The sequence below is a fragment of the Hipposideros armiger genome, unplaced genomic scaffold, assembly GCF_001890085.2.
Source record: "Hipposideros armiger isolate ML-2016 unplaced genomic scaffold, ASM189008v1 scaffold_988, whole genome shotgun sequence".
NCBI classification, from domain to species: domain Eukaryota; kingdom Metazoa; phylum Chordata; class Mammalia; order Chiroptera; family Hipposideridae; genus Hipposideros; species Hipposideros armiger.
Window position 1 is genome coordinate 596,397 of NW_017732338.1, and position 20,805 is coordinate 617,201.

The 20,805-nt window shown below is 48.8% G+C and overlaps 4 protein-coding genes across 5 annotated transcripts in view; 1 reads left to right on the top strand and 3 right to left on the bottom strand.

The window, feature by feature from the left end:
• Positions 1–2,319: 2,319 nt before the first annotated feature.
• Positions 2,320–8,265, bottom strand: LOC109375745 (histone H2A type 1). 2 transcript variants are annotated; one of them, XM_019631271.1, is made up of 3 exons: positions 7,704–8,265; positions 4,764–4,888; positions 2,320–3,140 (listed from the first exon to the last, which is right to left on the bottom strand). In XM_019631271.1, the coding sequence occupies exon 1, from the start codon at positions 8,207–8,209 to the stop codon at positions 7,817–7,819; it is 393 nt and encodes a 130-aa protein (XP_019486816.1). In that variant the 5' UTR covers positions 8,210–8,265; the 3' UTR covers positions 2,320–3,140; positions 4,764–4,888; positions 7,704–7,816. The 2 variants fall into 2 exon arrangements, with proteins under 2 accessions (XP_019486816.1, XP_019486817.1); XM_019631272.1 differs by lacking the exon at positions 4,764–4,888.
• A 269-nt stretch (positions 8,266–8,534) lies between these two features.
• On the top strand, positions 8,535–9,674 carry LOC109375753 (histone H2B type 1-like). The gene has a single exon (XM_019631282.1). The coding sequence runs from the start codon at positions 8,540–8,542 to the stop codon at positions 8,918–8,920; it is 381 nt and encodes a 126-aa protein (XP_019486827.1). The 5' UTR covers positions 8,535–8,539; the 3' UTR covers positions 8,921–9,674.
• A 2,884-nt stretch (positions 9,675–12,558) lies between these two features.
• Positions 12,559–12,928, bottom strand: LOC109375763 (histone H4). The gene has a single exon (XM_019631294.1). The coding sequence runs from the start codon at positions 12,920–12,922 to the stop codon at positions 12,611–12,613; it is 312 nt and encodes a 103-aa protein (XP_019486839.1). The 5' UTR covers positions 12,923–12,928; the 3' UTR covers positions 12,559–12,610.
• Positions 12,929–16,228: 3,300 nt separating this feature from the next.
• HFE (homeostatic iron regulator) overlaps positions 16,229–20,805 on the bottom strand; it is a 7,952-nt gene continuing 3,375 nt past the window's right edge. The window contains exons 3-6 of the mRNA XM_019631296.1: positions 20,372–20,679; positions 19,363–19,638; positions 19,131–19,244; positions 16,229–18,278 (exon numbers count right to left, since the gene is read on the bottom strand). Coding sequence (XP_019486841.1) covers positions 18,238–18,278; positions 19,131–19,244; positions 19,363–19,638; positions 20,372–20,679 — 739 coding nt within the window. The 3' untranslated portion in view covers positions 16,229–18,237. The remainder of the gene's footprint in view (positions 18,279–19,130; positions 19,245–19,362; positions 19,639–20,371; positions 20,680–20,805) is intronic.

Genomic DNA, 20,805 nt, shown 5'->3' on the forward strand with positions numbered 1-20,805 from the left:
TGGCTGATTCCAAGTCTGGAGCAGGGAAAACACAGAGGGTCTGGACTGTCTGGTGGTGCTAGGAAATAAAGAGATGTTTTAAAAAGATGGCAACTTGTGGAGAGAACATGCAAACCAGTGTCCCGGGGCTACTAGTGTCCTAGGCTGGTACCATGTAAGCCACAAATAAAAATTGGTAATATTGCATTTTTGACTCACATGATACTACATACAGCCATGAATATGTAAATATGCAAATACCTAAAGAGAAGGAACAACTCTTCCTTGTTGCAGATAAACCCACAGCTGGACACTCACGTCACTGGGTCAAAGTTCCAGGAGAAGCAGGATTTGCTCATCTCACAGCATCTTCCCCAGGATACCTATTGTCCTGATCTGAGGCCCAGCTGCTGAGCCACAGTGGAATCCCAGCAGTGGGGCCTGAGGGTGGAGCCTGGCAGCGTGGCTCTGACTCCAGCACCACCTTCCGGCACCACCAAGTCTCGCCTGGCATCCGCCAAGCCCGGCTGTAGTAGGGTCTCCACATATTTCAACACTGACCACTTATTTATTATGAAAACAAGAAAGATACTGTTTGAAAGTGCTCCTTAAAAAATAGTTGAGGCTACATGGAGAGGAAAGACAGATGGTGGGGAAGAGATGGACAAAAAATTTGTCAAGGGGACAAATGGAAAATTACAGAAAGAGCTGTTAGTGGTTTGTCGCTTTCAGGAAGAGCATGTGAGAAGATGGGACACAAGGTGACCAGAATGATGATTAAGAAGTTAGACCCTGGCCCCTTACGGAAAACATATCCGCTCCTTCACACTCAGGAAGTACCACACTAGAGTCATTTAACTCGCTCTGATAGGTCCTCCTGCTGTGGCTTCTATCTTGTCAGCAGGCACAGTGTCACTTGTTCCTGCTGCAACTCATGGGCAGAAGTCAGCAGATGTGAGTGCCTGTTTTTATGCAGCCCTCAGAGCCATGTGCCTGGGAAGGGGACAGGCTCATGCACAGAGAGGCTGTGCCCCAGGGGGGACCCACCACCTGTGTGGTTCCCTTTCATAGACAAAGCGTGACAGCCGACTTGGATAAGGAGAAACAGTTTCTGTGGGGGTGTCAGCTCTGAACGCCAGCCTCCCGGCACCAGGGAACATTGGCTGAGCCTCCCACAGGGAGAAAAGCTGCATTGTTCCCAGTTCATTGCCAGGCAACCCAGAGGAAGTCCTTGGGGCCGTTGTTTCAACATCCCTGCTGGTCTTGGCTGTGGTCATGGCATTTCGCTCCCAGCATCATCATGGGCCAGCTCATGGCCCCTCCCCCAAAGGCATGTCTTCCCCTCTGGGAGTAGGATGGTGAGGGAAGGCCTCATGGAGTAGGTGACATTTGAGCAAAAGCATGAAGCAAGTGAGGGGTTAGGCAGGTGAGTATCTGCTTGCAGAGTGTTCTGGGCTTCCTCATAAAATTTGGAAAGCAGATATGAAAACACAGTAGATGGGAAACAGTACGTTAGGATGTGCAGTGGTGCAGACCATGGGAGTGTGGACTCAAATCAGCCCTGAAGCATTGGGGTCATCGGAAGTGGAGACAGGACCCTTCTAGGTGGGGAAACAGCACCATAGTGTGATCCAACATGTGTGTGCATGAGAGGGAGAGAAAGATAGATAGGGAGAATCAGGAAGGGACACAGGGACAGAGCGACAGAGACAGGGAGATAAAAAAGTGCTTTGTCATGTGCCAGCTCACCTGACTGGTTTTCAAAACTCTGGGATGTGCTATTTCATTTTACAGATGGAAAGCCTGATTTTCGGGAGTGGCAGGTGAGTCCCCCAGTCAGGCACTGGGCACAGCTCAACCCAAACGCACTCTCCCCATAAGGAGCATCGCTGCGTGTCTGGGCCCCACACTCACGTGTGCGCACGCGGGCCGCTCGGGACACTTATGCAGGTACGTCATAAGGCGGAGGCGCTGTCTGCCTCCTGCAACCCCCTCCATGGGTTCAGATATCCCAGTGTCTCCTACACACATGCCCGTGGGTGTCGGGTGCCCGGTGGAGAGCCACGCAGGCCCGGCCCCTAACACCCCCATTTCACAGAGTCTAGGGACCTTCAAACCCAACCCTGAGGGCAGGGGCCGGTGGGCAGGGAGGCCGTGCTTCCTAAGTCCTATGCGAGGAGGGCGGCAGCGGCCATTTAACCAGGGAGATGTCCCAAGGTCAGGGGAACTGTCGTCCTCCCGCTTGGCACCATCTTCCCTTTCCTGGTGCCAAGGCTGCAGCTTGGGGAATCTGCTCCTATTACAATACATTACACGTAACTCTCAGGAAAGAAACGGTGCTGACAATCAACTAACTTTATTTGTGCTGTTCTTCACAGCTCCAAGCAATTCAGACGCGTGATCTTTTTTTTTTTTTTTTCATTCTGTATTACCCGCATTTCCCAGAGGAGGAAACGGAGGTCCAACATTACTACCTTGGCTGAAGCCACATAGTTTATAAGGGGCAGAAACTTGAGTCCAACCCATGAGGGACTCCAGTTTCTGTTCTCTTTCCACCATCGCAGCAGAATATGAGAACACTTTCAATGGGCTGTAAATCAGGGCTTATCATTCCAGAGTTGGCTCCAGTGCCTGCCAACAGGAGGCAGGTGACACAAACGGCAGCCACACAGTACGCCACGGAGCTAGGAGCTAGGCGTACAGGAAGGGAGCTCCCTGCTTAGTCTGGAAAGCTCTTCAAGACAGACTGAGTGCAGGGGGGGTGGGGAACGCACTCTTTCTTGTCTCACAGCTGCATGAATTAGCAATGCTGATGTGCTAGTCCAGTGGAAGAGGGCGTTCTGCATGCACACCTTGTTCCTTGGATTTGTTTGAACCCTCCGAATGCATTTGCTCATTCAAAAAATTAGACATTTTTGGATGAGAGAGTGCTGCTTCCACTCAGTAATTACTTTCTCTCCTCTTTACTCTCCTTATCCCCACGGCACACAGGTACACAAAGTAATTAGACCGGAGGAAGTTTTCAAGAGGAAAAATGTGCAGGTGCACAGTCAGTCAGTGATGTTAGAACTTGGATGTCATCCATCTACTTGTTTCTGAGCACTGATGAGTCTGGCAGACACGGGGCTTCAGGCATCTCCGCAGTGACAAGCGTTTGACACCTACGGGGAGAAGACAGCAAAGTAAGTATGTTTGAGAACTTCTTTCTCAGCCTTTCTGAACACTGGCAGAAAATGTACAGACCTGTTTCCTCATGGGTTAGCTTCTCAGTTCCTTACATAACAACCTGGGTGGTGAGAGGACCCAGATTTGGCAAATGAAAACCTAGGTGCTCAGTTATATATGAATTTCTGATAACAACAATTTTTGTCTTACTCCAGTATGTCTCATGCAGTATTTCAGGCCATATGGATAATAAAGCAATTATGTGTTGTTTATCTGAGATTGAAATTTAACTGAGCATCCCATATTTTATCAGGGGTCACCCGGAGGAAGCTGGCTGAGTGCACTTGAACACGTTAACCCACAGGGACAAGAAGGACCTAGCTCTGTGCGGCCAATAGAACTTGCTGTGACAATAGGTATGTCCTGTATCTTTACTGTCCAATATGGCGGTCGCCAAGAACTTGAAATGTGGTCCTGGATGCTTAATTCTTCTATTTTAAGAGGTCACACGTGGCTAGTGGCTTCTGTATTGGACAGAGCAGCTCTAGAACCAACCAGTCACGTATCTCCCACCAAAGGCAGCGACTGGAACTTAAGACGGACTGGTGGCTACAATGGCACACCCCAGGGACCAACTCCAGTCCCTGCGGCTTAGTGATCATTCCATTTCTATGCAGAAATGATCCCCTTTTCACGATTCAAAGCAAAACCGAGGGACCAGAGCCCCCGCATCAGATGAAGAGGACTGTTTTGTGCATGTTGCCAACAGCCAGCACCCAGGAATTAAGGGCTTCCTGAGGTGACCGTGTGGCATTGAGCCTGGAGAGGTTAGTGCAGAGACCTGGAAAGGTGGGGTGTGGAAAGCAAGTGGGGTGCACTCCAAACTGCCCTGCACACCTGTAGCTGGGGAGGGTGGGAAGGGACACAGGAGCAATGGTTAGCGGGCACTTTTACGTATACACATATGCAAGCTCCAATAACCGTGCGTGGAGTCTGAGGGCTTTCTGAGCCCCACCCCCTCCCAGAGATGCATGCCCACAAGGTGCCAGGCTCCCTGCTAGAGGCTGGGTGTCACAGTGAGTAGACAGATCAGGCCCCGACGTCATGGAAGGGCGTAAGGGACAGAGGCAGACGACGAGAAATCTGGTCATAAAACCTCAGATTGTATTTTGTAGAATCCAAGCAGTTTGGTTGTTAAAGAGCTGGCATGAGAAGTGGGCAAAGGAAGGTTACTTTTTATTTCTATGCTTTAAGTGATAAACTGAATACATGCTCATTTTAACACTTTCCATACAGATGTTTTAAAGGCTCACACAACCTCAGAGTGGAGCTTCTATTTCTAGACGGGACATACCCTCTTCCCGTGTCTACTTTTTCCCTTTTTCATTTCTTTATTTATCTAATATTACCTTGTTGACAAAAGGCGAAGCGTCTCTTAATCCATTTTAATCAATGTCACCGAGAACAGTTTCTCAAGAAAGTTTATACAACAGTGGCAATCAATTCTTCTCATCCTCAGCAGTCCTGAGTCTTACTGGTTTTTGTAGTAAGAATTGGTGTCCCTTGCTGCTGTGACACAGCTTAACTACGAGGAAGGTTAGCGGTCTGTTTTTTCTCACCTGCCACAGCCTGGCGTCCGTGAGAGTTGACGAATGTGGTAAAGGTTTGCACTCCGACTGACAGACAAACAACACGTAACAGAGTCTGAAGCTGACTTGGCACACTTGCATCCTTCCCGGAACAGCTGCAATCGTGAGTGACATGCATTAAGTCCCAGTCCTAAGAAATGGCAGCTGTCTCCCTCTGCCCAAACTACACGTCCGACAAACCACTGCAATTCTCCTGCTTTTCCCGTTGTGACTACAGTCATTCCATGCCTGAGATTTCACCTTGTTTTGAAGGCCACCATGTCATATTCCAATGTCTCTTGGAGGTAGAACGGTTATATAGTACTTGAGTTTTTCATAGATTTGTCTATTTATTAAGGGTATGGTTTTCTAGGTGTAAATATAGGCGATGGCTATCTTTTAGTAGATCTGATGATGCTACTCTTAGTCTTAAAACACAATATTAAAGTATTGGAATAAAATAGGGAAAAATTCCGGGGCTACCTATGAGCCCTTATTCTCAATTTCAGTATGCATGGGAAACCTCAATTAAATTTCTAATTTCTAATAATACACATGCATTATACTTAACAGGAATATTTATATTTATAGTTATGATTTAATATCAACAGATGACAAACCTTTAGAAGTTAACCTAATTCTAACCTTAAAATACATACAACTTTTTACAACCGATTATAAAATTTATATTATAAAAGAACTCAAGTAACAGAAAAATAGGAAGCAAGTGGGTGATGGAGTAAAGGAAAGGATACTGCTGCACCAAGTCTTTGGAAATTTAAAAAGGGACCTTATCATTGGTGACATGTCAAGCTGACGTGCTTGTTTGGAAAGCGCCATATAACCAAGTGATTCTGCCTAGGCTTCACATGTCAGTAAATTGGCTTTTTATCCCTGGTACCTGGGGGCCTTCAGTTCTCCTCACTCGGCTGTTGAAATGGTCCTCCCCAGGACCTTGGGGGCATGGTAGATAGAGACCTGCTCAAGGGGTGGGAAACAACCAAAGCTGCTGAGCGTTTCTTGTCCACTAGAGCATTCTCTCAAGTGTTTATTGTATGCTGGGCTCCTGCCTGCTAGCAACAGTGTGTATCCAGTTGGGGTCCTTGACTTTAAAGGCCCCCTGAAGAGGAAACAAAATTAACACAATGTATCATTTGCTACTAAGTAATCAAATGGAAACTTTTAACAGCGCCCAAAATTTAAAATGAAAAAAAAATTTTCCTAGAGGGAAAATTCAAACTCAAGTCTTCTCTAGCTCCTTTCCTCACTCACAATAGTTTGACTTCTGTAGTTCTTTACTCAACCATCTCCCCACCTGTTCTTTGTTTCGCTTGTCACACACGCAAGCAAAAGTGATTGGCTATTTTTTTTTCTGGGTTTACAGGCTAACAGTGTCAAAATCTACTTCCCTCTCTTTACTTAGATTCTGGGAGAGCTGCCCTCCTTCCCTTGAGCTCTTCAGCGTTTAGGACGTAATCAGTAACACTCAGTTGTGGTCAAAGTTCAGCCACAATGTGCCCTTTCCACTGGTTGCATTATTCTAGCAATCATCTCAGGGCACAGGGTTACAGACCAGCCAGCAGTTAGAAAGCCTGTCTTCCTGACCTTGGAGCCCAGGCAAGCTGTTGACCCTGGGTTCCTGTCTCAACTTTAAAACGGGGTAAGGCTAAGTGTTGGGTTAAATGAATTCGTATGCTGGACGCACAGGGAATGTGCCTGCCAGCGAGTATTGTGGGTATTGGCCATTATCGCGGGCGCCCCGTGTTCTAACTTCAGAAGGCAAGGCACACAGCAGACAGAGGAGCAGGGAGAGCTTCAGCACCTGGCCAGCCAAGCTCACACCTGTGTTGGCACTGGGTTCAGAGGCAACCTGCGTAAACGAGAAGGATCCAGGGCTCATGTCAGCAATCCAACTTGAGGATCCAAATTCTCCAACGTAGGAACAGTAGGAAATGCTGGGCGGAAAGAGCCCGTCTTCTAGGTGGTCAGGCCTACCCCAGGTCTGAGGACTCGGGAGTCTCGCTGCCCATTAGAATCGTCAAATGCCCCTCAGGAAAAATCCCTCAGAAAAGCCTTACTTGGCCATCAAGGTGTTCACTTGTTTCTGCCGCTTCGCCTCCACCATACTCATGCCAGCTGCTGCTTTCTCTGCTGGTTGCAAGGCCAGGGTGGGGATGGGGTGGTCAGCCAGAGCAAAATCCTCGTGAGATTCAACCCTGGGTACTAGGACCCTGGGGACTTTTACATGGTCCCGGATTGTCACTTAATGGAGTTGGCGCAGCTGAGTTACCAGATCCCTAGCAGCAACTGTTTTGGGGAGGCCTTGGGCACTAGTCTACCCTTTTTCCGGCTGCGTCAGAAAACAGGCGAAAACCTCTTAAAATGTATTAATATTTGCATGGGGTTCACTGAATGTCAGGCAGAATACACCCTCGATCTGCCAGTTTACAGGTAGCAAAACTGTACAGGGATCAGAAACTGGAACTGCCTGCCATTCAAGTCTAGAATCTGTGCTTTGAGCTATCCTTTATCAACTCCAGAAAATATCTTTTCAGAGGCCCCTCCCTCTCCGCCCAGGTAAACTTCAAGTGGTGGTTTAGAACGTAAACACCCTCAGGGAGCAGAGCAAGATGTTACAACCTGCTAGCTCGGGAAAGGTGGCTTTCGGGATAATCCGAGAAATCTGCAAAGCGACCTGACGTGAGACACCCCTCTACTTCTGCAGCTAACCCCCCCTCAGTACCAAAGCCGGACCCCGCGGCTGTAAACACACTATCAACCCACTTCATGAGACTTTTAACTACCACGCACGCACACGTCAGGCCACTCACCACTGGTTTTCTAAAAGCCGCCGTATTTTTAGCAACACCCTGAGTGTTTAACGTGCAGACCTAACAAACCGCATCGCTGCTTAAAAAAAACTAAGCTTACCTTTGTCTTTTTCTTTTAAACCTGAAGTGATAGCTCTTCCTTTGAGGTGGTGGGGGGGCTCTGAAAAGAGCCTTTGGGTTTTAAAGCGTTTCCGAAAACAGGTGTCAGTCAAATCACTTGCCCTTGGCCTTGTGGTGGCTCTCGGTCTTCTTGGGCAGCAGCACGGCCTGGATGTTGGGCAGGACACCGCCCTGCGCGATGGTGACCTTGCCCAGCAGCTTGTTGAGCTCCTCGTCGTTGCGGATGGCCAGCTGCAGGTGGCGCGGGATGATGCGCGTCTTCTTGTTGTCGCGGGCCGCGTTGCCCGCCAGCTCCAGGATCTCGGCCGTCAGGTACTCCAGCACGGCCGCCAGGTACACGGGCGCGCCGGCCCCGACCCGCTCGGCGTAGTTGCCCTTACGGAGCAGCCGGTGCACGCGGCCCACGGGGAACTGGAGCCCGGCCCTCGACGAACGAGATTTCGCTTTAGCGCGAGCCTTACCACCTTGCTTACCGCGTCCAGACATTGCTAATTAAACAAAGGGCCTCCAAACAAGCCTACGTAGCCGCCCTAAAATACACGAATTCTGGCAGTAGCTCTAACACTGCTGCTTTTATAGGCAGTTCCAAGGGAGTAAATCAGGCTGTCTGATTGGCTAGTGACATACTCAGTCAAGTAGCCAATAGAAGAGCTTCATTTCCATACCTAATTTGAATAGCTCGGCCCACTGATGACAGTTTGGCGTTTACTTTCCAATGAACTACGAGGCTCTCTGCATTCCTCATTAGCATAAAGCCCCTATAAGTACCAGAGATCCGGTTCGTAGCTTCACGTGTCTGTATTTTGAGACGTTAAGATGCCTGAGCCAGCGAAGTCGGCGCCCGCCCCGAAAAAGGGCTCCAAAAAGGCGGTGACCAAGGCGCAGAAGAAAGACGGCAAGAAGCGCAAGCGCAGCCGCAAGGAGAGCTACGCGGTGTACGTGTACAAGGTGCTGAAGCAGGTGCACCCGGACACGGGCATCTCGTCCAAGGCCATGGGCATCATGAACTCGTTCGTCAACGACATCTTCGAGCGCATCGCGGGCGAGGCGTCGCGCCTGGCGCATTACAACAAGCGCTCAACCGTCACGTCCCGGGAGATCCAGACGGCCGTGCGCCTGCTGCTGCCCGGGGAGCTGGCCAAGCACGCCGTGTCCGAGGGCACCAAGGCCGTCACCAAGTACACCAGCTCAAAGTGAGCGCCTGTGCAGCACCCTGGAACCCAAAGGCTCTTTTCAGAGCCACCCACATTTTCACAAAAGAGCTGTAACTCAGTGTTATCTTGGTGTGTTGGGTCTTAACGTGGAAAACGGTGACTTAGTACAGGCACAGGCAGGGTGCAGATTGGGAGTTTCCTTAATTACGTGTGATGTTTGCCACAGATGGAAACTTCAGGCTAGGAAGAGAACTTTAAGTTGTCTCCAAGTCGTCGGGAGCATACTTCAAGCACTTAAGAAGAGGTGCTTTCACTTAACATGCGGGAGTGTAGAACATAGTTGAAAGAATTGTACAATTTTAAGTAAAATGCTATGGATTTGTACGTAAGTCTCCGATTCTGACATCTGGGAGGAATACTAAGACCTGTCTGACTCTTGGGTCTCCGTTTCTCTCGAATCTGATTGCTTGGGAAGGGGTGCTGGCCCAGGGCCAACCAGGCTGGAAGTGCCAGCGTAGGACACAGGCAGATGCTATATGGCCTGAACCACCCGAAGGATTTTACCTGGGCCCCTGGTGAGCCTTCTCAGGTACTGATGGTCTGAGGCAGGCTCACCTTCCTTAAGAGCCAGCTGATCAATCAGCCCACCCGGTAAATGTGCAGTCACTGCCATCCTGACACACCCCATCTCCCCCTTTTATGTAACTTCTGGTTTTGTCTTTGTTGAGGGAGGTAATTCATTGTTTTCCTTCAACACAAATGAAGAGCAGGCTAATCGTGAACTCCTTAGCCATTCATTTTCTGAAGATCCCACCAAGACGTGACGGAGTCCAAACTTAGCAGTCAATAGGAATGTGTGACCTAAACTACCTGTCCAGCCTTGAGTGCTTAGAACGTCCTGTTCAGCTGTCCTTGCCCCTTGCAGGCTCAACTATTCCTGCCAGTTTCGTATTTTGATTCTCTGATTATACTGTCTATGGGCTGGATGGTGAGATCATAAATTAGTGATGGAGGACAGGGAATTTGGAACCAGGGTCATTTGTTAATCTTTTTTGGTTTGTGTTTGAATTGATAGTTTCTGGCATCTGAGAACACAGGATCAGGAAATTGGTGTCTTTCTGGCCGTTGATGGGATCCATCGTTTGTTTAGTGTTTGTATGCTGTGGGTTCCTGTAACTAAAGAACAGTCTCTTTCCTCCTTTCAGCACTGTCTTTTTCCATGTTTAAATTATGTTTACATAGTTGTCAGTGTCTGTACAGGGGAAGAAGAAACTTTCCTCAATCCTCAAGGTTCTTTCAACTGGTCTATTAAATGGACATGAGACAGATTAGGAAGCAAAATCATCAAATTTAATGCACACGTATGCATGGAGACCCCACATGCAGGAGAGGTAGATAAAAAGGGAACATGAGTATAGAAGACATCCTGAGGTAGGGATTACGTAATGTCCATTGGAGGCTTCAAAGGGTAATTGCAGGATGGTAAGATCAGATATTTAGTAAATACACGTTTGCCCTGGCACTTAGGTGGTCAAAAAGGTTATCTTTGATAATCTCTTATTATGGGCAAGTCCCCTAATTCAAGTTCTTCTAGGTAATGGGGGGGGGGGGGGGGAGAAGTTTTTTGGACCCTGGTTAAAGTTCCCCATGGCTCAAAACAATCACATATCACAGACACATCTTGTGGTGGCTTGTTCTAAACCCCCACATCTGCAAAAACAGCATGCTGGCCTCAAAGGTAATACAAACGTGAATTGGCCTCATAACTTCTAACATTGTTAAAACACAGAATTCAGCTGAGGAAGTCGAAAGATCTAGTTGGCTTTATTAAGAGATTCATGAGTTGGGCAGTGTCCCATCAAGCAACAGGAAGGAGTTCCAAAGAGTTGTATAAAATAGGAGGGTTTCACAGGCAGACAGAGGGTGACCCTAAGAAGTTGAAAGAGTGGATCATTTCAGGCAAGGACACCTTCCATTGGAAGGCAGCGGCTCTTATCAAGCAAGTTATCCTCACTAGTGCTGAGCAGGAAACTCCGACTTCCGGGAGAGGTTGAAATTTAGATCAGGTATTAACTTTAGGTTAGTTATCTTGGGGTTTCAGCCCCAGTGAGGCCATTTGGGGCCAGTGGTTTTCTGTTTAACTTGTTAGGCCTAAGAAGGGATTTAGGGCAAGAAAAAAACCAGGAAAAAAATTCTCCAGCATGCAGTGTCCATTTAATTGCTACACTGAAGCCTCTAAAGTTTATGATTCAATAATTCCAAATTATTGTCTCTTCAGGCCCTTTAAGATTAGAGAGGAGAGAGAAAGAACGTCAAAATAAATCGGATTACTGAGTCAGAAGAGAGGACTTCCAATGCTCATATAACTCCAGCATTTAATAGTTTCTAAACATTACCGAGTTTATCGTAGAGGCTATGGCAATCTTAGAAGGGTGTCAGAATTTACCTACATTCTCAGGGAGGATGCTCCTGAGGGCTCCTTGATCTTAATCACATGTCTTTGATTCTGTAACTGACCAGACATAATTCTGTAGCTTTGTTTTCACCTGCTTTAAATTTTGTTCCATTTTCACAATTAGCTCTTCTGAGTTGCACAAGATTGAGAACAGTTTCTGTTTTATGAGTACAAATAATTTTGAGTAAATTGTTTTCCACAGCAGGAAATTAATGTTATGATGTGAACTTAGTATTTAAATTGCTTATATAAAGACTGAAAAACATCGTTTAAAAATAACAGAAACTCAAAAATCAGAATTCTCTTGATGCTTTAAATGTGCTCTTTAAATTGTAACTTAGAGAAAAAGCAACTTCAACTGTTTAATTAGTAGTGTTAGTTATTAGGTAACATATTAATAGGTAGCAGATTAATAAAACATAACTACTCTATTATTTTAAACAATTTAAAAATATTTAATTATGGTATGTCATTTTATAGGGGAAAAAAAATCACACACGCGTCCTCCTTTCCACACGCGAAGTCAGGCCCTGGGGCAGAGCTGGAGACTGGAGTGAGGACACCGCCTCCCGGGCCTGGTCACTTACAGGGAGCAGTCACTTACAAACGGCTTGACCTCAGGCTTGGGTTGGGGGGTGGGGGGGACCAGCAAGTTCCAGTTAGCACCATTTAACCCCAAGGACCCCAGGTGTGGGGGTGACGGCGCTCAGCCCGGTGTATGGGGGGGGCAAGTGTAACGACCCTTCCTGACATCGCTCGGGGCCAACGCATGAGGCATCAACACCCCGCGTCTTGGGTTCCTGTGGGCGGCGGGCAGCACCTCACAGGTTTCTGCCATTTGCTCGTTCGCTCGGCGGACCCCGGGACTTCCGGTCCCTGCCGACGGCCTCCTCGCCGGCACCGCAGTTGGCGGGTTTCGCAGGGACAAGGGCGAGCGGGGGACCTGCCGGGGGAAGCTGGAGGCCCAGGAGCCTTTTGCTCTCCAACCGCCCCCACCCCCGGGAAGCTTGGAATCGCCCTTACTCTCGCCTCTCCTCCCTCCCGATACCGGGGGCGCCGCTGGCCCCGGGTCCCTGCGCCGACTGGCTGCTAACTACCGTGAAGTCATTTTTGTTTCATCTTATGTGTTCAGCTCAAGTATACACGCACTCATGTTAAATCCAGTGACATAAGGACACACAATAAGAAAAAAGGGAACGCACAGCTCTTCCCGAGAGGCAGTGGGCGGCCCTGAAAAGGGCCTTTGGTGGAAAAACTGGAGTGGCAACTAAGGGACGCTCAGCCCCCGAAACCGTAGAGGGTGCGGCCCTGGCGCTTGAGGGCGTACACCACGTCCATGGCCGTGACCGTCTTCCGCTTGGCGTGCTCCGTGTAGGTGACGGCGTCCCGGATCACGTTCTCCAGGAACACCTTGAGCACCCCGCGGGTCTCCTCGTAGATGAGCCCCGAGATGCGCTTGACGCCGCCACGCCGGGCCAGGCGCCGGATGGCGGGCTTGGTGATGCCCTGGATGTTGTCGCGCAGCACCTTGCGGTGGCGCTTGGCGCCGCCCTTGCCGAGCCCCTTGCCGCCTTTACCGCGTCCAGACATGACTGCAGTAACAATGACTGCTGGAAGCTTAGACAGTTCTTTAAATAGAACTTTTGCGGACCTGATTGGAAACTACACACGCTCGCGGATTTCCCGCCCCCAAATTAGGTAATCAAGGGGGTGGAGTAAGGGAAAGATATTAACATGTCAGTGTTTGATTGGCCAGTGAAATCTCGCTTTGTTCGGGCTTGAAGAGGTGGTTCAGATTTCATTGCTCTGAAATGGTGGTTTTTGTTTTGCGTTGGATTATTTTATTTCAGCACGTAGTTGTAAATTGAATGTGTTCTTCAGCTCTAAGACGCTGAGTACAGAGAGCCACTCAATATTTTTTTTTTATTTCCACCTGTTAACTAATAAATTATATAATGGTTTCTTGGGGAATGTAGAAATAATGATGGGTTTAGAGGGCGAGGAACTTTCCCTTTCAGTCTTTTTAATATTTCTTTTAAACTCACGTATTTGACAGCCTTCTCTGTGCGGGACAAGAAGCCTAGTGACAAAGCTCTGGTCCTAAAGGTCCTGTGTTTGGAAAGACGGAAAGGTAGACAAACAATTGCGAACTAAAACTTCCTTTTCTTCACTATCTCCATTCCAACATTTATTGGGTAACTCCTTTTTGTGAAAAGTCTGAGAGTGGGAACCTAAGGCGAAGCTTGGATCAGCAGTCGCCCCGGACCCTGTGTTTGGCCTCCTGCACCATCTCACCTGCCTACAGTTCCCAGCAACCACCGCTTCCCTCCTTCATTAATGCCTTTCAACCTTGTCCAGTTTTAGACATCAGAACCTACGTTTTGTAGAGTTGAGGATTAATTATAGGGTAGGGCTAATACTTGATTAAGGTCATTATGAAGCCTTCAGGGCTGTACCCTGGGAGGGTTCTGATGAGATTATTGGTGTTTTAAACAAGGCTAATCCCATTGGGGGTTGGGGGAGGGAAGCAGAATAGAGCAGAATTGGGTCTGAATATGGTTTGAAGAGAGGGATATCTCAAATCAAAAATTTCTCTTTAGTTTTCTTGTGCAGTTGTTGAAAATGTCCACAGTAGGACTCATTCTAGTTAGGAAAAAAGAAAGAAAAGGAACAGCCTCCTCTCCATTAAATTTGGGAGCTTAGAATGATACTACGGCAGGAGAAAGACCACAGAGAGCCAGGGAGTGAGAGAAATGACTCAGGAGAGGGCAAGGGGACTCTAAATGGCCTGTGGGTTGTAGCACTTCTGAAATGATTCAATGGTTCTGTTCTTCTACCCCAAACGGGGAGTTTTTAGGTTCTCAACTTTCACCACTCCCTCGCCACGACAAACACACACCTTGTAAGAGGAGACTTAGCTAGGAAGACGTGTCCAGCTTTACAGAATAAAAGTCCAAGGTCAGAGGGAAAACTGAAATCTCAACACGCTTTCGAATTCATAATAATATGTAAAAATAGATGTATACAATGTGGTTTCTTTCTTCTATTCCCTTTTAATTGCCACTCGTCTAAATTTTTCTCAGTGACCTTGATTCAAAAATCATGAATGTCAGAACAGAAATATTTAAAAGGTATACAAAAATGTAGATTTATGTGAAAAAACGAATCCTTCCGCTGTGGGCAGAGTATAGATATTGTTTGGTCTTGGGAGAGGGCGGCTCACTCTAGAATAGATAAGGTTGTTCTGCCTTTCACCTTCCTCTCACCCCCCAGAGTGAATCTGCCTGTGGCACCCCATTTATTCAACATGTGAGCTAGGCCCTTCATATAAAACCCCTGGGGACTAGCTGTGGATAATTGGACACGTGAAATTTTCAAACAAATAAAACTATGATATGAACCAAACACTTTACAAAGATATGAAATGCCCAGAACCGCCCTCACAGACTAAGTCAATCAATATCAGAGATGAGGAATGATATATAGACAGAGGGTGCCAAAAAAATGTATACACATTTTAAGACAGGGAAAAAAACTATTAAAATTGTAATACTAATATATACCGATAACAAAAGATGAATTAAAGGCATGTGTATACATGTTTTTGGCACCCCGGTATAAGCATTTTTGAATTCTGGTTATTATTAGTGTGGTTAGAAAACAGTGGTAGCTTATGAGAACCTTCAGCATGTTAAAGGAACTTTGTTTTTGAAGAATGCATCAACTGCACCCTGCACTATAACACTGTATAATTATTACAGAAAAAAATGAACTTTTTGCTTGTACCTTCCAGCAGGCCTTTACCAACTGCTGCACGTTGTCTCAAAGATGACCAGGTTGGTTTTCCTTCCGTTCGGTTCCCAGTTCAAGAAGTTCAGCAGCGCTCTGTGACTCACACAGCTGGTGAATAGTTTTTTCATTTCCTCAGATTTCCACGTGCTTTTCTCCACCAGTGATCTCCAGTGCCCCACTCTTTGTCCCCATCCCCTGAGGAAACCCCCAACTCAGCTCTTTAGTTACATGACACTGTGAAATGTTTGACTGTGGCCACCAGATGGCACCTTTCTCCACACTACCACGCTGTGTGCAGGTGGTTTTACCTGAGGCAAAATAAGATACGGAATTTAAAATGTAGGCCTTTGATTTTTCAAATATAGTTGACTTTGAGAATAAACGAGGCCAGGAAAATTAAGCTAAGAAACAGTGAAAGACGATGGAGATTTGTGACTTCAGTGATTAAAAAAAGACAAGGAACAGGTCACGTGTGCCGATAGTTAACATATGTGTGACTGTGTGACTAGGGTGTTTGAAATGTCAGCCTGTGTGAAATGAAACCAGTGGAAAACAGACCACTGCCTAAGTAACTGTAACATGTCCTCCATGGGCGAGGAGAAGAATGGAAGCTTTTAGGCACTTGACTTTGAGGATCAGGTGATATTTAAAGAGATAATTTGTCCGTGTGCGTCCAGCATGGTTTGGAGGGAAAATTGTTTCTGAACTCAAGGTTTTGACTGCTTGGGGTGTCCTACTCAAGGACGCGACAGAGTTGTTTCTAGGTAGATTTATTTACTTGTGACAAATATAGGACGCGGGATTCACATCCACAGCTCTGTCTCCGGGAAGCGGGAGGCTGAGCCGTTGCGTATACACACTATTTGGTTAATTACATTTTGGTTTCTTCTTGGCAGTCGGCTAACCTTATCCATTAGGTTCTGGGTAAAGTTCATCCTGTTAGGACTGAGTGCAAAAATACTGTGCTACATTTTAACATTTAGTAAGAAGAGCATTTAGTGAGAACCGCCTACCCGGACCTTGAGACTTCTGTTCTATGTAACAAAATGACCAAGGCGTAAGTTATAACTTAGATGACATTTCTAGAGTGAAGAAACACAATTAGTTCAGCTATCATACTTTAATGAAAATATTCCATAAAACAAAACGTTAAAAAATTTAGAAGCAGTATAAATGTCCCCAAAATGACATAATGGTTAAGTATATACATAAGATGGACAAATACATCAGGAAAATCACATGCAGGAAAATCAATCACACAGCACAATTCATCATGCACTTATTAAAATGTATGTATTTGTAGTTTTTATGTATTTCAGCATAGCAATAATGCTGAGAGGAAGCACACGTTAGTAATACAGTTTATAATTGGCTAATGGAATGATAGCTTCAATTTGATTCATTTTCAACTTTTCTACAGTAAGCACATGTTATCCACTTAACATTTGTAACCAGAAAAAAAATAGGTTAAAAGAAAATAGCTGGCATCTCTTTGCACAGATTCGGTACCTACCGAACAGACTTGTGAGCTGTATTTGGTCTCTCGAGCACTGATCCTGCAGGACAGAAGGCGCCACGCCACGGCTCTGCAGCCACACGAGTGCAGCAGTGTCAGGCAGACCCCACCACCCTGCCCTGGGCACTAGTGCCTTCAGAGTGGTCAGATGACTCACTTAACCAGAGTCTACTTGTTCTTGAGGGGCTGGTTAGGCTAAATGTTTTGATAGCTGGGGATGGATGAGAACCAAACTCTCAGGGCACCAGGAAGATGCCAGGTCCCCTCCAGGCCCTCCGGCGGCTACAGTTTCAGCACATTTACTGAGACGTTGTTCCAGTTCATGGAGGGGAATGCCACCAAGGCTCTGACTCCAGGGGCACTGGTTGGGAGAGGACGCTGTGAGGTTCAACACAGCCACTTACTGACACCACTCATGACAATCCTGTCCTAGCACCTAAGAGGCGTGGCGGAGAGAGCTGACTGCTGGTGGCAGCAGAACAGTCAGGGAGCCACACGCCTGTCCTTCCCCCAGGACTTTGAAAGGAAGCATGACTGAGGTGGTTTTTTGCTGGCTTCCCTTCAGTGGGTCCAGCTCACTGAGAGCAAAGACAGCGAGACAGAAGACTGTCTCACAGGCACGCCCTTCCTCCTGTCTGTCACATGTCCCTGCTGTGGGAGAAGGGGCAGAGGCGCATGGACACAGCTTGAACCTGGCGGGCTGTGAGACACTCTGTACTTCATGGTCTTCGTTTAAAAAAAATGAGGATGACAGTCCTGAACATGAAAAAATTATTCTAAGCATTACACGAGGCAATGCGTGTAAGATGGTGCTTGGAACCCAGCCTGGTGCCAAGTATGAGCTTTCTTTTTCATAAGTGTCAACCACTAGATCACGATCATCCTCAACGTCCTTACTGTCATGTTCATGATCGGAACAAGGAAAGGGTCCGCAGAGGCCAAGTAGAAACCGTCTGTGCGACTTCGAGCCTGGCATCCCAGGCAGGCCTCGCTGACTGAGGAGACCCATGGGGCAGCAAAGGCACCTCTTCAAGATGCTTGCCACCCATTTTCTGGAAAACTGTCATGTGCACAAACATCCACGAAGCCTCTTCTGGGAAAGGAGCCCCTGTGTGCATGTGGTCACACAGAGCATAGGCTCGACAGCTACACGGGACCCAGGTCACGCTCTGGTGGATGAGATCACAGGGCTTGGTGACAGGCGGCTGACTGGGCAACAGAGAGAGAGGGGACCGCAAGGAAACGAGAATGGGTCTGGGAATTGCCTGGACATGTGCAGAATTCCGATGGGAGTACGAGACAGCAATGTCCCGAGGAGGAGGTTCACTGCTTTCCTCACACGTTAAAAAGACCCACGAGTCCCCAGTTGAAGCAGCCCCGTTACAGAGGTAGGAGGCGAGATGAGGTGGACGTGTGGAGTCGGAGTCGATCCAGGAAATGAAGGCCGTGTCCACGCGCAGCCTGAGAGTCACGGGAGCCAGTTCTGGGGACAGTGCCTACTTGTTAGGTCCAGCCCTGTCCCGAAACAGGGAGGGCTGCGCACGTGAACCCTAGAGTCTCTGGTGGTGTCCTCCCCACCAGCTCTGCCGGCCACACCTCATGCAAGGTCGGCTAACATGTACTCCTGCGTGGCTCCTCCTGTAAAGACAAGACACCACAGACTAGGCGCCAGCTTGCCTCTTCCCTGCAGTCAGTGGCCTCATCCACTCACCGCCACGCTGCCCAGTCCCTTCCCATGGGCCCGCTCGATCTCAGGCACCATCTCCTGTCCTCTCCTCAGCGCCCCACCAGCCTCTGCTTCCTGCCTTGCCTCCTAAAAACTCTCCACACTGGGGGAGGGGGGACTGTCCCTCCTGGCTATGTCCCTGCCCTGACTCCCCAGTGCACATGACATAATGGCCCTGGGCTTCTGTGTACCCCTCTGTCCCCACAGCGCAGATGTCCAGGACTAGAAATGCAGACCTGGTGACTGACGGGCACGCCAAGTCCAGGAGCGGGTGCAGTGATGATGGCTCCACGGGGCCCCCGGCCCCACCTGTGCAGACCTCCCTTTGTCTCAGCCTCACCCAAGGAAATCCTGCTTCCGCCCCCAAATGAAGGGCCACTCCTTCTTTAGACGCCCCAGGTGTTGACTTCACGGCGGCCTTAGGACCAGGGCGGCGGTGTTGTGTCACCGCACTAGCTGTGTTACCGATTTCACTGCCACTGGATGTGGGTTTGAGAATGGCCGGTGACTGAACCTCAAAGCCCCTGCAAAACCTTCACCAGCACCTTGCAAAACGTAGGGGCTCAGAAGATGTTTATCAAATCAGGAGCTTCCATTCTGGGGAAACACGCTAACCCCTGCTTCCAGGAGGGCCAGCCCCCCATAGAAGGAGAGAAGAGGCTTCTCAGGGAACCCAGCCCCTGGCCTTCTCTGTCTGCTCCCTGCAGGGGACCGGCGTGTCCTGGGGCCAGAGACACTGAATCTTCCTCCGTCTTTGTACTCACGGAAAGCCTGCCTTTTCCTTAGGATTCTGAACAGAATTCCAACCAACAGGATGATGGCACAAATGGCGATCCCGCTGATGACTGCAGTGACCAGGGAGCTGGACAGCGAGGACTCTATCATAGCAAAAGCAAATGAGAGCCTGTGACCGCCACCTAGCCCACAGCAGACCGTCCCGACCTGTCACACTCCCTCCGACCCACAAGACACCTTCTCAGCCCCTGGCCCCTGTACCCCAGGTGGCGGTGAGGGGCCGCTCCAGGCCTGGGTGTGTCACATGGCAGGTGTATCTGTGCTCTTCCCCGGGGGGCATGGCCACAGTCACCCAGACTTGGTAGGTCCCGTCCCCATTGGGCAGCACGTCCCCAAGCTCCACATCCTTGGCATCCGCTGGCTGCTTGTCCTTCAACCACCTCACGGTGATGTTCTGGGGGTAGAAGCTCAGAGCCTGACACCGAAGAATGGTCACAGCAGAGGCCACATGACGAGTCACCTTCACTGAAGGAGGCACTGGATAGGGAGGAGGAAGGGGCTGGAGAGGGGAGCTCTCGTCTCTCCAGGAAGACCAGAAGGCACCAGCATGTGCCCGAAGACATGTCCCAACACTCTGCCCTGAGGTGGGGTCACATGGCGGACGGTCCCAGTCTGTCAGCCTGTCCTGTCCCAGGGCTGCCTGCACACCTGTTGGCCATGACTTCCGTGCTTTGTTACTAGGTTAAGTGGATTCAGATAAAATTGTCCTTTATGGGACAGAAATGATTGAATATGCACCATTGGCAGTGTCACCTGGTTCAACCCAGTAAGTACTCTTGTAAAAGTAGGCCTTGTAAGACAGCTAGCCTGCCGTGGCCACGGCGTGCTCTGTGAAAGTAACCTTGAACCTCCAAAGGCTTCTGCTACTCTGACTGGTTGTCTCCCTTCCTCATTTTTTGCCTTGGTGTTCAGGTGATAACTGACCTCTCTGATTCCTAAAAGGCATAATGCACGCAGGATTTTGGGTTAAGTCAAGAGACCACAGATATTTCTTCTTTGGCCACATACATGGAGAAAAAATGAAAGCTATGACGCATGGCTGTGTCAGATATCTCACTTACTAGGCAGAGACCTTAGGGTGGAAACCTCAGACCTCAGTTCCTTCCCAGAGTCTCACAACCTCGGCCACCTTGAACCCTAGCCAGGGCTTCGGCCCTGCACCCGTCCGCTCTGTCCCTGGAGTGTGGGGGCACAAGTTCTCCCGCCATACCTTGCCGGTCCAGCAGCCCTGTCCCCAGCTCCAGCAGCCGCTGCAGTTGCTCAGGGCACTCCCTCTCCAGGTAGGCCCGGTTCTGCTTAGCCCGGATCGTGTTCACTTCCCACTCCAGCTTGGTGGCCTGGGCCCTAGGCTCCGCTGCTTTCCAATCCAGCGTCTCGGGGCAGAATTCGAGATGGTCCTTCCCGTCGTAGCCATACTTCCAGAAGCCCCGGGTGCTGTTGTCCTCTCGCACCTCACAGCCCAGGACCACCTGCAGGGTGTGGGACTCTTGCAACACACCCAGCTTTGTTACTGAAACCAAAGAAGCAGATTTCTGTCTCCACCATCTCCAGGGACCAAACAGCCCCAGGAAGCAAACTCCTCTCCCCGCTGCCCCCCAGGACCTCAAAAGCCCAGCGCTCTTCCTCTGGAAGGCAAGTCCCACC